General features: G+C 35.7%; 1 protein-coding gene across 1 annotated transcript in view; it reads right to left on the minus strand.

Annotated features, from left to right (window-relative positions):
• USP34 (ubiquitin specific peptidase 34) overlaps positions 1-14,270 on the minus strand; it is a 243,185-nt gene that overhangs the window by 142,942 nt on the left and 85,973 nt on the right. Inside the window, 3 exon segments of the mRNA XM_038551363.1 lie at positions 4,384-4,476; positions 4,557-4,638; positions 14,013-14,074. Coding sequence (XP_038407291.1) covers positions 4,384-4,476; positions 4,557-4,638; positions 14,013-14,074 — 237 coding nt within the window.

Here is a 14,270-nt window from a genome sequence, read left to right on the forward strand (position 1 = left end):
TATAGAATCATTTAAAGGTCAAAATATTTGCTTTAACTTTATATACTAGTCCTGTATTTACTGAAAAACTAATATACACATGCGAAAGTTTCAAAGTTTACATAAGTATAGACAATAAAAATGAAGTCTTCCATCTATCCTAGGCCACTTGCCCAGAAACAAATCTATTAAAATTTCTTATTTTTCCAAATAGTTCCAGGCATTCATAAGTACAAAGTGCGTGTGTGTGTGTGTGTATACACACACACATCCTCTTTTTATAATTGTTCAAATATACATTGGGAGAATACACTGTGTACTTGGGATTTTCTCTCAATAAAAGATCTATTACCTACGCAGTGTTTAGTGAAACTATTTCTTTTTTTTTTAAATGATGTTTCCTTTTTTTTAAGATTTATTTATTTATTTATTTATTTATATTTATATTTATATTATATTTATATTTATATTTATATTTATGATGGGGGGGGGGGCAGAGACACAGGAGGAGGGAGAAGCAGGCTCCATGCCGGGAACCCGACGTGAGACTCGATCCCGGGACTCCAGGATCGCGCCCCGGGCCAAAGACAGGCGCTAAACCGCTGAGCCACCCAGGGATCCCCAGTGAAACTATTTCTTATATATTATTCCACACGAACATAATATAGTACCTTTAATCCTTCTCATGGCTACAAAGCATTCTATTATATGAATTTCCCAAAACTCATTTAAGTGGTCCTTACAATGACATTCTGTATCTGCTAGTATAGTCAATGCTGTACCAGAACATCTTCATGTACATGTATTTACAGAATAAGTTACCAGAAATAGAACTGCTATATTGCTTCCCAAAAGTTATACCACACTCTGGTCAATATAATGCATTACTAAACATAATAGGAACTAACCAATACATGAAAATGCCATTACATTATTTGAACTTACATTTAATTACAAATATAAGCATTTTTCAAATATTTACAAACACTTCTTTTTCTATCAATTTCAAATCCATTTGTCACCTTTGTCTATTTTCTCCTTGGATTCCAGTGTAAGAGCTAAGATACAAACAATGAAAACAGCAGCAGCCAATCCAATTACTATGGGTGAACCGTGTGTGTGTGTGTATGTGTGTGTGTCTGTGTATCTCAGGTGAGCAGTGAGCTCAAAAACTTGCTCCAGACAGAAGAAAAAAAAGACTCAGGTGACACTGCATGAAACTAACCAGACCAAGACACTCTGAAATTAATTATATTTAGTGCTCAAATTTTTAAAAACTCAAAATGTAAAAATTCCTAGTCATTCTAAATCTGTGGTAGTTTCAGAAGTAAAGTAGTAATGAACTGCAGACTCAATTAAATTAACCCTTAAGATACACTTATTTTATATAATCTCTTACAGATATTTTTAAATTTTTGCTCTCACAGATAATATACCAATATTTAATTATTCCCTTCCGAGGTTACTTTAAATTCTTGCTAGGGCAAAATGCTAAAACTTTTAATAGGCCATACTATCTATGATCAATTTGATTAACTTCAGTTTCAATAAAGAATGTTCCACTATTCCTAGCTATTTATTCTGTATTACTTAATGTATCATTGTTCTCTTTTTCTAGTTTTACTGTGAACAAAATAAAAATTTTAAATCTACTAAAATAAGTTAACATTTTCAGAAAATTACGAAAGAAAATTTTCCTTTGTTCTGAAACAGAAAAGTGCTTCTTTAATTTATTGAAATGACATTCATGTATAAATATACAATATCAAATACAGGAAGTAAAAAAAGTGTTAAAAATTAGCACAACCAAAGACATAAGGTCTCAAGGCATACAATTATTATCAAAAATCTGAAAATGTTTATATAAAAAGTTTATGAATATACGCAGTAATCAACTATAATGGAAGAAAGAAAAACATAATGGGAGAAATGGCTATTATCATAGCAATAATAAATGTAACTTAAATTCTAACAATAAGCTTAACATAAAATTTATAGACAAGTAACTTTAAATTGAATCTCACACAAAAAAATAGTTTAAGCAAAAAAATAATAGTTTAAGCTTTAGATAAGAAGACAACTTTAGTTCTCTTCAATTTCATCATTATTACAATTACGATTATAGTATTTTTAAAGAGAGGCGCCTGGATGGCTCAATTGTTGACCGTCTGCCTTCACCTCAGGTTGAGATCCCATAGTCCTGGGATCAACTCCCGCATCAGGCTCCCCACAAGGAGCCTGCTTCTACCTCAACCTATGTCTCTGCCTCTCTGTGTCTCTCATGAATAAATTAAATCTTTAAAAAAAAAAAAACACACACACAGTATTTTTAAATAAGTCAGTGCTAAAACTTACATGAGAAAACAGAAAAATTCTTTAAAAATGTATAAAAAAGAACCAGCCCTGACAGATACCAATACTACCAAAAACCAACAAAAAAAAGGTAAAGACATTAGTATAAACCCACAATCAGCAAATGTTTTCTTAAAGGACTAGACAGTAAATATATTAGGATTGAAAGTGATAAGGTCTCTACAACAAGTACTATACTCTGCCACTACAGTATGGAAGTAGCTACAGGCAATATGCAAAAGAACGTGCAAGGCTATGTTGCAAAAATATTTACAAAATGAAGTGGCCGGCCCAAAAACTTTGTTTACCAAGCCAAAAAAGTCTACCAATCCCTGGTATACAGATCATGACTGCCTATACTGATAGGTCAATCTACAGACTCCAAAAATTGACCTCATCAAAATAAAACTGGTATGTCAATTCAATAAGGAAAAGAACTACTGAACAAGTGGAACAGGGACAACTACATAGCAAAAAAAATGGGGTTAAAAGTTAGGTACATGAAACCTTGAACCAAGAAAAATTCCAAATGGATCAAAGACTAAAATATAGGGGTGCCTGGGTGGCTCAGTCAGTTAAGTGAATGCCTTTGGCTCAGGTCATGATCCCAGGGTCCTGGGATGGAGCCCCACATCGGGCTCTCTGCTCAGCAGGGAGTCTGCTTCTCCTTCTTCCTCTGCTCCTCTGTACCACTTCCTCACTCATGTTCTCGCTCTTGCTCTCTCTCAAAATCTTTTTTAAAAAAGACTAAAACATAAAATTAAAACATAAAATGTACAGGAAGGAAATAAAGGAGAACTTTCTTATAACTGTGGACTGGAAAAGGCATTTCAAACCATAAGACAAAATCCACAGGCCATAAAAAAAATTCAACCACAAGTTTAAAACCACAAACATGAAACTGAACAGCAAAAACCACCTTAACCAAAAGACAACATCAAAGTAGAAAAATAGTCATAACTCTTAACACAGACTCAATTCCAATTTCACTGATATATAAAGGTCTCCTACAAAAAAGAACAAGTAAAATCACTGCTAAGTAACAAAGAATATTAACAGAGATTCTCAGCAAAGGAAACAAAAATGGCTCTTAAACACAAGATTTGCAATGTAATTCACATAAACAAAATGCAAATTTAAAATATACATTTCACCCATCAGTTTAGCAAATATCAAGTAGTGTAGGGCACAATGTATTGAGGAAGATGAGGAGGCATTATCGTACCATTATGTACCACATGTAAACCAAACAGATGCTTAATAATTCTCCTTAAAAGATTTATCCTACATAATAATTTTGCACATGGATGAAATTAACATGTTACAATTTACTTTGGCATTGTTTGTAGCAGGAAAGATTGGGAAAAGATAATGCCTATGAATGGGAATTAAATATCATACTAAAACACTATGCTCTCTTTAAAAAAATCGGTGTTTTATGTAGTGATATGTAGCAATAATCTTCAGAATAAAGTGGGGGGGGGAAGCCAAGTCCATTTAGTATGCAACATTTGTAATAAAGAGCCCCCCCCCCAAAAAAAAAGACAAGGAAAAAGCTTACAGGTAGCCACTTATGTAGAAAATATGACGTACCCTAAGAAGATCTGCATTCCTGGGAAACAGGGACAGGAGGGAGGGAAATATATAACATACACTTTTTTTTTGTTTTGAACCGTGCAGATATATGCTTATTCAAAAGACTAAAGAAAAAAAAAAAAACCAGTATAACAGGAAAGAAAAATACCAACACAACATTCAGGATAGAATGGTTTACTATATATCAACAAAACATAATAGGTAAATGTCTCTTAAAAAACCAAGATGGTTTCATGTACAATGTCTAATTGACTAATTCTCATTTCCTTCAATTCTACCCGTAATGTAGGAAGACATAGATTGTGAAAAGCCAGATTCCACAGATTCCATACCCAACTTTCTCTATGTCTCAGTTTCTTTAGCTATAAAATTAGAAAAGATCTACCTCATAAGGGAATAAAACACTTAGAACAAATAATAAGGAAGCACTTAATAAATGTGACCAGTTAATATTACCTGTGCTGCAGCCCAAATACAGTCAATATGCTGAGTACTCAATCTCCCTTCCGCTGCCAAAAAGTTCAAAATCACTTGGCACTGTTTGATAATCTGGAAAAGAAAATCTCATTATAGCTAATCTTCTAAAGTATTCTTCTCTTAATAGATCAGTCATATAATTGTTCACAAACCTCAATATGTAAATTTGGTCCAAATATATGCTCTACCACATTGTTGCTGATAAGCCAGTCTGCAAGTTCTTTTGCAATGGACCTAAAATTAAATAATAAAGACAGTTAACACATTAAAACGTTATTATCATTCTTTCCCAAACCTTGCTGTACTTGCTCGCTAGGTTCCATGAGTCCATCAATTCTTTCAGATTTTCTATACAGATGATCATGTCATCTCCAATCAAAGATCAATTTCTTGCTTCCCAATCTGTCCCAACTTTTGTCTCCTTGCCTTGCCTTACTGCATTAGGTAGGATTCCAGTACAATGTTAAAAGACCATGATGAGACCAAATACCTTTTTGCTTATTCCTGACTGGAAAACCTTTGAGGTTCTAATAAAATAATGCTAGCTGTAATTTCTTTACCAAGTTGAGGAAGTTCTCTCTGATTCACTCAGTTTTTACCTTGAATGTTTGAGTTTGCCAAATGCTTTTTCTTTATTCATATGATTGTGTGATTTTTTTTCCCTTAGCCTGTTGATGTGATGGATTACATGAATTGAAATAGGCTTGTATCCCTGAAATAAAACTTACTTGGTTGTGGTATATAGTTCTCGTTACATATTACTGGAGGTGATTTGCTTATATTCTACAAGGATTTTTGCATTTATGTTCATGAGACATACTGGGCTGTAGTTTTCTTACATGTCTTTGGTATTAGGGTAACTTCTTCCTTAAATTTCTTCTTTAAATGATAGAATTCACCAATGAACACATATGGGCCTGATGCTGTTTGACAAAGTCTGTAATGCTTTTTTGGGGGAGTTGGAGGGAGAGGGGGGAGAGAGAATCTTAAGCAGGCACAGAGCCCAACACAGGGCTTGATCTCATATCCCCAAGATCATGACCTGAGCTGAAATTAAGAGTTGGATGCTTAGCCAACTGAGCCACCCAAGCACTCCAGCAAAGTCAGTAAATCTTGATTCAATTTCTTTAATAAATACAGGCTTCTTCAGATTGCCTATTTCTTTAAAAACATTTTTAAATGGCTATTACCAGGGCAGCCTGGGTGGCTCAGCGGTTTAGCACCGCCTTCAGCCCAGGGTGTGATCCTGGAGACCTGGGATCGAGTCCCACATCGGGCTCCCTGCATGGAGCCTGTTTCTCCCTCTGCCTGTGCCTCTCTCTGTGTGTGTGTGCCTCTCATGAATAAATAAATAAAATCATGAATGAATGAATGAATGAAGAAAGAAAGAAAGAAAAGAAAAGAAAAGAAAAGAAAAGAAAAGAAAAGAAAAGAAAAGAAAAGAAAAGAAAAGAAAAGAAAAGAAAAGAAAAGAAAGAAAGGCTATTACCAAACATTTAATGAAAAAAGTAGTGACAGGTATATTCTAAATGAAAGAAAATAGATTTCAAAACAGGACTGGCCACAAGAGCTCCCACATCTTTCCATCTATATGAATTATACACAGAAAAACTGAAAAGATGAAATAATTTATCTTATTTATCTATATAAGAATTAAATTTAAAAAGCCTTTTAAGTCTAAGGAGGAAAAAGCAAGCTATGAGTTAGGTATATATGGGCTTCAAAAGGGAAAACATTAAAACTATTGATATCCCCTCACATGCACATTCTCTCTAAAAATAAATAAAATCTTTAGGAACAAAATGGGGCACCTGTGTGTCCCAAGACAGTTAAGTGTCCAACTCTTGATTGCAGCTCAGATAATGATCTAAGGGTCATGGGATCAAGCCCCATGTCAGGATCTGTGCTCAGCACAATCTGCTTGTCCCTCTCCCTCTGCTTCTCCTCCCTGCTCACTTGCTTTATCTCCAAAATAAACTAAATAAAAATAAAACTAATGATTTATCTATTCTTGGACATCCCTATAAAAGCTATGATCCTTGAGTCAATTATCTGACCCTCTCCTAAACATACAGAAAGACAATTCAGCAATTATAAAAAAATAAACCTCATTCTTTTGGTATCTTGAAGGATATTATAAGGAGACCCATGGACTTTTGTAAGGATTCAGAATTATAACTACAATTTAGCCAAGTATAAAGCTGAACATTATTTTTTTTAAAAGATTTTATTTATTCATTCATGAGAGACACAGAGAGATAGAGAGAGAAGCAGAGACACAGGCAGAGGGAGAAGCAGGCTCCATCCAGGGAGCCTGACGTGGGACTTGATCCAGGGTCTCCAGGATCACGCCCTGGGCTGCAGGCGGCGCCAAACCGCAGCGCCACCGGGGCTGCCCAAAGCTGAACATTATTAATCACAACTACTCAGGGCTGCAGAAACTTACATATAAGTGGATTCCCAGAAGAAGTGGGATGACCAAAACCAAAGCAAACTACATAAATTATGGCCAAAATATATCACTTTGCTAAAAAATGTTTAGCTATAAAATTAGAACAGATCTACCTCATAAGGGAATAAAACACTTAGAACAAATAATAAGGAAGCACTTAATAAATGTGACCAGTTAATATTACCTGTGCTGCAGCCCAAATACAGTCAATATGCTGAGTACTCAATCTCCCTTCCGCTGCCAAAAAGTTCAAAATCACTTGGCACTGTTTGATAATCTGGACCCCGGGTCTCCAGGATCACACCCTGGGCCGCAGGCGGCACCAAACCGCTGCACCACCAGGGCTGCCCCATCTTTGGCTTTTAACAGTTTAATGAGGAGGCTAGCTGTTTCTCCCTGGGTGTATCTTAGTTGGAATTTGTTGTGGGGCTCCTTGCGTGGAGCCTGCTTCTCCCTCTGCTTGTGTCTCTGCCTCTCTCTGTGTGTGTCTCTCATGAATAAATAAATAAATAAAATCTTTAAAAAATAAAATAAAAGCCAAAGATGAAGAGGAAAATCTTGATATTAGAAAGAGAAAGTGAAATATGTCTAAAAGGGGAACCCCAGTAAGTTTAACAGCTGATTTCTCACCAGAAGCAAAGAGCTATACTGGAACAATGTTTCTGTGTTTCACTAAATTATTATTAATATTTAGGAAATCTGAGGTAAAGAGGAAGTAACTAAGATGCTTACTGTAACCTATAATGCAGCCATTAAAAAAATAATTTTTGAAGTATTAAAAAATCAATGGAATTGGGGCACTTGGATGGCTCAGTGGTGGAGCATCTGCCTTTGGCTCAGGTTGTGATCCCGGGGTCCTGGGATGGAGTCCAGCATCAGGCTTTCCCCCACCCCCACTCCCACCCCGCAGGGGGCCTGCTTCTCCCTCTGCCTGTGTCTGCCTCTCTCATGAATAAATAAATAAAATCTTATAAATAAAAAATAAATAAATAAAATCAATGGAATTAAGATGGTATACTAGGATAAAGGCAATAAAGGCAAAACAGAAAAACAAAACATATAAAAAAACAAAAACAAAATGTTTAAAAGAGACAAATCGAGCCAACAGACACTCAATATCATTCGGCATCAGAGAAATACAAATCAAAACCACAATGAGATATCACCTTATACCAGTCAAATGGCTAAAACTAGCAAGTCAGGAAACAACAGATGTTGGCAAGGATACAGAGAATGGGGAACCTTCTTACACTATTGGTGGGAATGCAAGCTGGTGCAGCCACTCTGGAAAACAGTTTGGAGGTTCTTCAAAAAGTTGAAAATAGAGGTCTCCTACAATCCAGCAACTGCACTACTGGGTATTTACCCCAAAGATACAAATGCAGTGATCCGAAGGGGTACCTGCACCCCAATGTTTATAGCAGCAATGTCCCCAGTAGCCAAACTATGGAGAGAGCCCAGATGTCCACTGACAGGTGAATAGACAAAGAAGATGTGGTGTATATATTTATACACACACACACGCTGGAATACTACTCTGCTACCAAAAAAATGAAATCTTGGAACACCTGCGTGGCTCAGCGGTGAGTGTCTGCCTTTGGCTCTGGGCGTGATCCTAGTCCAGGGATCAAGTCTCACATCAGGCTCCCTATGAGGAGCCTGCTACTCCCTCTGCCTGTGTGTCTGCCTCTTTCTATGTATCCCTCATGAATGAATAAATAAAATTTTTTAAAAATTGAAATCTTGCCATTTACAACATGGATAGAACTAGAGGATATTATGCTAAGTGAAATAAGTCAATCAGAGAAAGACAATTATAACATGATCTCACTCATATGTGCAATTTAAGAAACAAGAGAATCATTAGGGGAAGAGAGGCAAAAATAAAACAAGACAAAATCTGAGAAGGAGACAAACCATAAGAGACTCTTAATCACAGGAAACACATGAAGGGTTACTGGAGAGGAGGATGGTGCGGGGATGGGGTGACTGGGTGATGGACATTAAGGATGGCACATGACATAATGAGCACTGGGTATTATTTAAGACTGATAAGGAACATGCCTGGGCGGCTCAGTCCATTTAGTATCTGACTTCTTGATTTCAGTTCAGGTCATGATCTCAGAGATTAGAGATTGAGCCCCATATTGGGTCCAGGGCTAGGCATGGAGCCTGCTTAAGATTCTCTCTCTTCCTTTGCTCTGTCTCCTCCTCCCCAACTCACAGGTGTGTGCTCTCTAAAAGACTGATGAGATAAGCCACTGACCTCTACCTCTGAAACCAGTAATACCTTGTATGTTAATTGAATTTAAATACAACTTTTTAAAAAGATAATAAAGTAGGACATTTTTTACTGAGAAAAGGATGAAATTATTTTGAACATGACCACTATAAACATATGTGGATCTAAAAAAAATGTACCAAATACATGAAACAAAAACAACAGAATTGAAGGGAGAAAAAGATAATACAGCCAATTCTTGTTACTCTCTGTGGCACACACATAAATCCACTGCACTAAATTAGCTAATACCGACCCCTTGAATCCTTTTTCAAATTATTCTCACCTGCTGCTTTAATGGGTAAAAGTCCTTATTAGCATCTTTATCAACTGCATCATAAAGTGGGTGCTCTTTAGAAGCACTACTCAGTACAATAATGTGACTTTCCATTTGCCGCTGATTGGAAGACTGGATTTGTTTAAATGCGTATCTTATATGATCTAAGTACACAATTTGTTCTACAATCCATATGCAAAATTAATTTAAAGACACGCATTCACAGAACTAAAATTTATCTTGAAGTTCCCACTTAAGGGTGATGCAAGGAAGGTACCCCTTCTGTAAAGATGCCAGGGGCTATGACCTACAACATTTTATTAGTTTCAGGTGTAAAACAATGATCAGTATTTGTATATATTATGAAATGATCACCACACTAAGTCTAGTTAACATCCATCACCATGCAATTACAAAAAAGTTTTTTTCCTTGTAATAGTAAACTTTAAGATCTAATTTCTTAGCAACTTTCAAATATGTAGTACAGTATTACTATAGTCAACATACTATACATTACAACTCTAACTTACTAACTGGAAGTTTATGCCTGTTGAGTCCTTTCACCCATTTCACTCACTCCCCATCCTCCACCTCTGATAATCACCTACAAGCTTTGGTTTGTTGTTTCTCAAGCCCACAAATGAGTTCCTACATCTTTCTCTATGACTTATCTCACTTAGTTAACATCCTCAAGGTCTTATCCATGTTGTCATGGAATGCAAGATTTCATTCTTTTTTATGGTTGAATACTATGCCATTATATACACACAACTGATGGGAAATAAAGACAATACAGTCAATTTTGTTGCTCCTGACAATTCTTTAAAGTTGCTGCACTAAATTAATACTAAAACACTTTCATTTTAAGTCCTAAAACACACACACACACACACACACAACTTATCTTCCTTTTTCTGTTATCTTACAAAATGAGCTTCAGAAGTGTTTAAATGATATGGCTACGGCTGTCCCACTAACCTGTCGGGGTTCACTTTCTACTCAGATGGCCTCAGAACTGAGCTTTGCAACTACAACGCACTGCCTACCATTTCCATTCTTTGGTCACCTCTGTGCCAGCGCTAACAAAAGAAGGCAGAGCATCACCTTGTTTGCCTTCAGCTGGGAATGTGCATGTTGAGCAGCTCAGATTTTTTACTCCTCTCTGCATGTCCACAAATGACCATGAAAAGCAGCACAAGTGTTGATTTGGGGGTTAGAAATAAATTGCAGCAAACAGGCAAATTCACAAATACGGTATACAACACAAAATGAAGATTAAATGGAATTAGAGATTTCAGTAATTACTCTCAGTAATAGAACTAGGCAGAAAGCAAACAATATCACAAACTCATTAGACCTAACAGACATAAACGTCAAAATAAACAGCCTTTTTTTTTTTTTTTTTTTGAAGGACCAAAGTCCACTGAGGCATTTTATTTGCACTTCTGTATTAGATCCCTAGAAAACGAATCCCCGGATGTTCCCTTCCATTTTCATCTTATTTCTTTCTGGTCCATGCAATCACCTGAGGTTGTCATTACAATGAAACCAAACTGGCAGGACAGGAGCAGATTTTCTGCCATTTTTCTAGATCTTTGACATGTACATCAAATCTGGGACTGATCACTCCACACTTGTTTAACCTATGAGGTTCAAAACAATTTTCCCAGGCCTGTGCTTACCAATGATTTCATATTTGCCAATGTAAACATGATTCATCATCAGTTTAGAAACCAGAAGAGGACTTTGGAGCACAGCCTAATTAGAACCTGGCGTTTGCCTCTCTTTTCAGTACTGTTAATATTCTTGAGAGAAACTGCCAGGACATTCATGTGCATCATTATGACAGCACAGAAAGAGGGGAGGAAAGCTAAGTATAGTCTTCCTAAGGACCCATGAATATTCTGTAGTAGACATCTTATGCTAGTCCATAAAAAAAGACAATTCAATTAAAAACTAGGCAAAAAAATAAAATGCATAAACAATTTACCAAAACCAAAACAAAACAGGACATAAAACAGAAAGGCAAGTAACCGTATAAAAAGATGTTCACCATCATTAATTAGGGAAATGCAAAATTAAAGCCATAATGAAATATTTCTTTATACCCAGTAGCACAGCTATAATCAAAAACACATAATAACAAGTGCTCCTGAGAATGGGCAGAAACTAGATCCCTCATAACACTCATACTAGTAGGAATGTAAAATGATGCAGTTATGTTGGAAAATATTGACAATTTTTTTTAAAAAGTGAGATAAATGAGCAAACCAGCAATTATACTATTTACCAAAAAAAAAAAAAATTAAGAAAGAAAGAAAACATGTCTATAAAAAGATATGGACATGTATATTTAAAGAAACATCATTCAGGAGGCATCTGGCTGGCTCAATTGGTTAAGCATCATACTCTTGATTTTGGCTCAGGTCATGATCTCAAGGTCCTAAGACTGACCTCACCTCAGGCTCTGCACTCAGTGAGGAGTCGGCCTGAGATTGTCTCCCGCTCCCTCTGCCCCTCCCTGCTGCTTGCATATAGGCACAAACACACACTCTCTCTAAAACAAATCCTCTAAGAAGTAAAATAAAGGACCATTATTCATACTAACCAAAGAGTAAAAATAATTAAAATAGCCAACAACACAATGTTGTATCTACATAGTGTAATCCTATTCTGTAATAAAAAGTACTGAAGTTCTGGGCAGCCCGGGTGGCTCAGCAGTTTAGCGCCACCTTTGGCCCAGGGCCAAATCCTGGAGACCTGGGATCGAGTCCCACATCAGGCTCCCTGCAGGAGCCTGCTTCTCCTCTGTCTGTGTCTCTGCTTCTCTCTCTCTCTCTCTCTCTCTCTCATAAATAAATAAATAAATAAATAAATAAGTAAATAAGTAAATAAATAAATAAAATCTTAAAAAAAAAGAAAAGAAAAAAAGTACTGACGTTCTAATTCACTCCACAACATAAATGAACCTCAAGAAAAACAGTATAGTCAAAGAGTAAATGAAATAAACTAAATGAAAAAGAGGACTATTCTAATTCCATCCATGTGAAATGCCCAAAAAGGAATAATTCTATAGAGACAAAGTATATTAGCGGGGAAAAAATAAGACTAGGAACTGACTACAAATGTGCATATGGGATCTTTATGAAGTGATGGAAATGTTCTACAATGGATTATGATGATTTTCACACAAACCTGTCAATTCCCTAAAATTTGCTGTAAAAACAGGTCAATTTTATGATAGGTACAGTATCTATACCCGAATTAAACTGCTAAAAAGAACACAATTCATAAGCTGCAACAGTAGTTATGGTTTTTCTATTTGTTCCAATTTGCTCATGTTTTAAGAACCCTTGTCTTCCCAATTTGAACTACCTCTACCCACTATTCCTCAAAATTCTGACTCTCCTCCTTTTCTTAATCATGTCTTTAGTATGTATATTTCCTTACACTTCTTTTTTTTAATGGAATTCCTTCCTATCTCTATTTCAGCTACCAGTCCTGGAAAGGTGAAGTTCCTGTATTGATATCCCAGGATATATATGGGGTTTTTTGGGGGGAGGGGGGGCGACAGAGGTATGGGATGATAACTGCATTGGCAAATTTAACATTCTCTCAGGCAGTCTTATGGAGTAAAGAGACTGGGGGAGGGGGGCTACTAAGGGATTAAAAGAGAAATCCAGAGCTGTAGTTTTACAGTGGAGTCTATGTAAGGTCTTGACAGTGGGAAATAGCACTCCAGGCATGACCCAGAATTTATAAAGCTATGACCAATTCTAGGCAACGTATTTTAAGGGGATCACTGATAAAGAATGTTTCCAGAGATGAAAGAATGGCCTGATAATAAATCTAATCATCATAACATATATTGGAAAGATAAGAACTTGTTAGCCAGGAAAAGAAAAAGAGTAAAGAGACATCTTTGGCTTTCCAATTCATGAGGGGTTGGTTTCAACTGAGATTAACCCCATAGGGAAGAAATAAAATCAGTGCACAGAAGTTAGAGTAAAGCAAAAATATGACTTATTCGTATTATTATGAATTTTCTAACAATGACCTACACTATAAACTTAATTTAAAACTATACAACTCTGTTCAAGCAAAAGATATTACTACCCAAATGAGATTTTAAAAGGGATTTATACACTGGACAAACCCCTAAATGGAATACTTGAATAAATAAATATTTCTAAGATACTGAAAAGCCCTAAGCTATAATAACGACTTCTTTCTAATCTTGAACATCGTTAACTTGGTTTTTTCCCATAAAATGTGCTAATAAGGTCTTCACATTATCAGCATCAAATGTACTTTCTGAAATCTATTAATACCATATTCTTTACTACTAAATTCTCCTTTATAAATAGTACCCTTTTGCATTTTTGCGACATTAACACTATGTGTTGGTGTATCTTTTAAAAAACAAATGTTTCAATATATTGTTCTGAAAGCTTTTTCAAGACTGTACAAATGAAGCCACAAGGCAAAGAATTTCTAATAAACACTTCAAACCTAATAAAGTCACAATTATCATTTACCATATAAGCAGCTGCACAGGAAGACAATAAACTTATGTATAAATTAATGCTCCTACTTACGTTTCTGTGTCTGATACCAAGGATTCATTATTGCATACATCATTGAAGGTATGAAGTTGATTCTATAATTAAAGAAAAAATTAGTTTTGTATTTTTTACAAATTTTTTTCTGATATGTTACCAACTGTGAAGAAGCATGATTTGAGATATATAAAATCAGTAACTAGATCAAAATTATAAAACACTAGACAAACAATAAGATTCACATACACACTTACCAATTAGTCTGGTAATTTCCTTTATCATATTAAAATAATT

The sequence above is a fragment of the Canis lupus genome, chromosome 10, assembly GCF_011100685.1.
Source record: "Canis lupus familiaris isolate Mischka breed German Shepherd chromosome 10, alternate assembly UU_Cfam_GSD_1.0, whole genome shotgun sequence".
In the NCBI taxonomy this organism is placed as follows: Eukaryota; Metazoa; Chordata; class Mammalia; order Carnivora; family Canidae; genus Canis; species Canis lupus.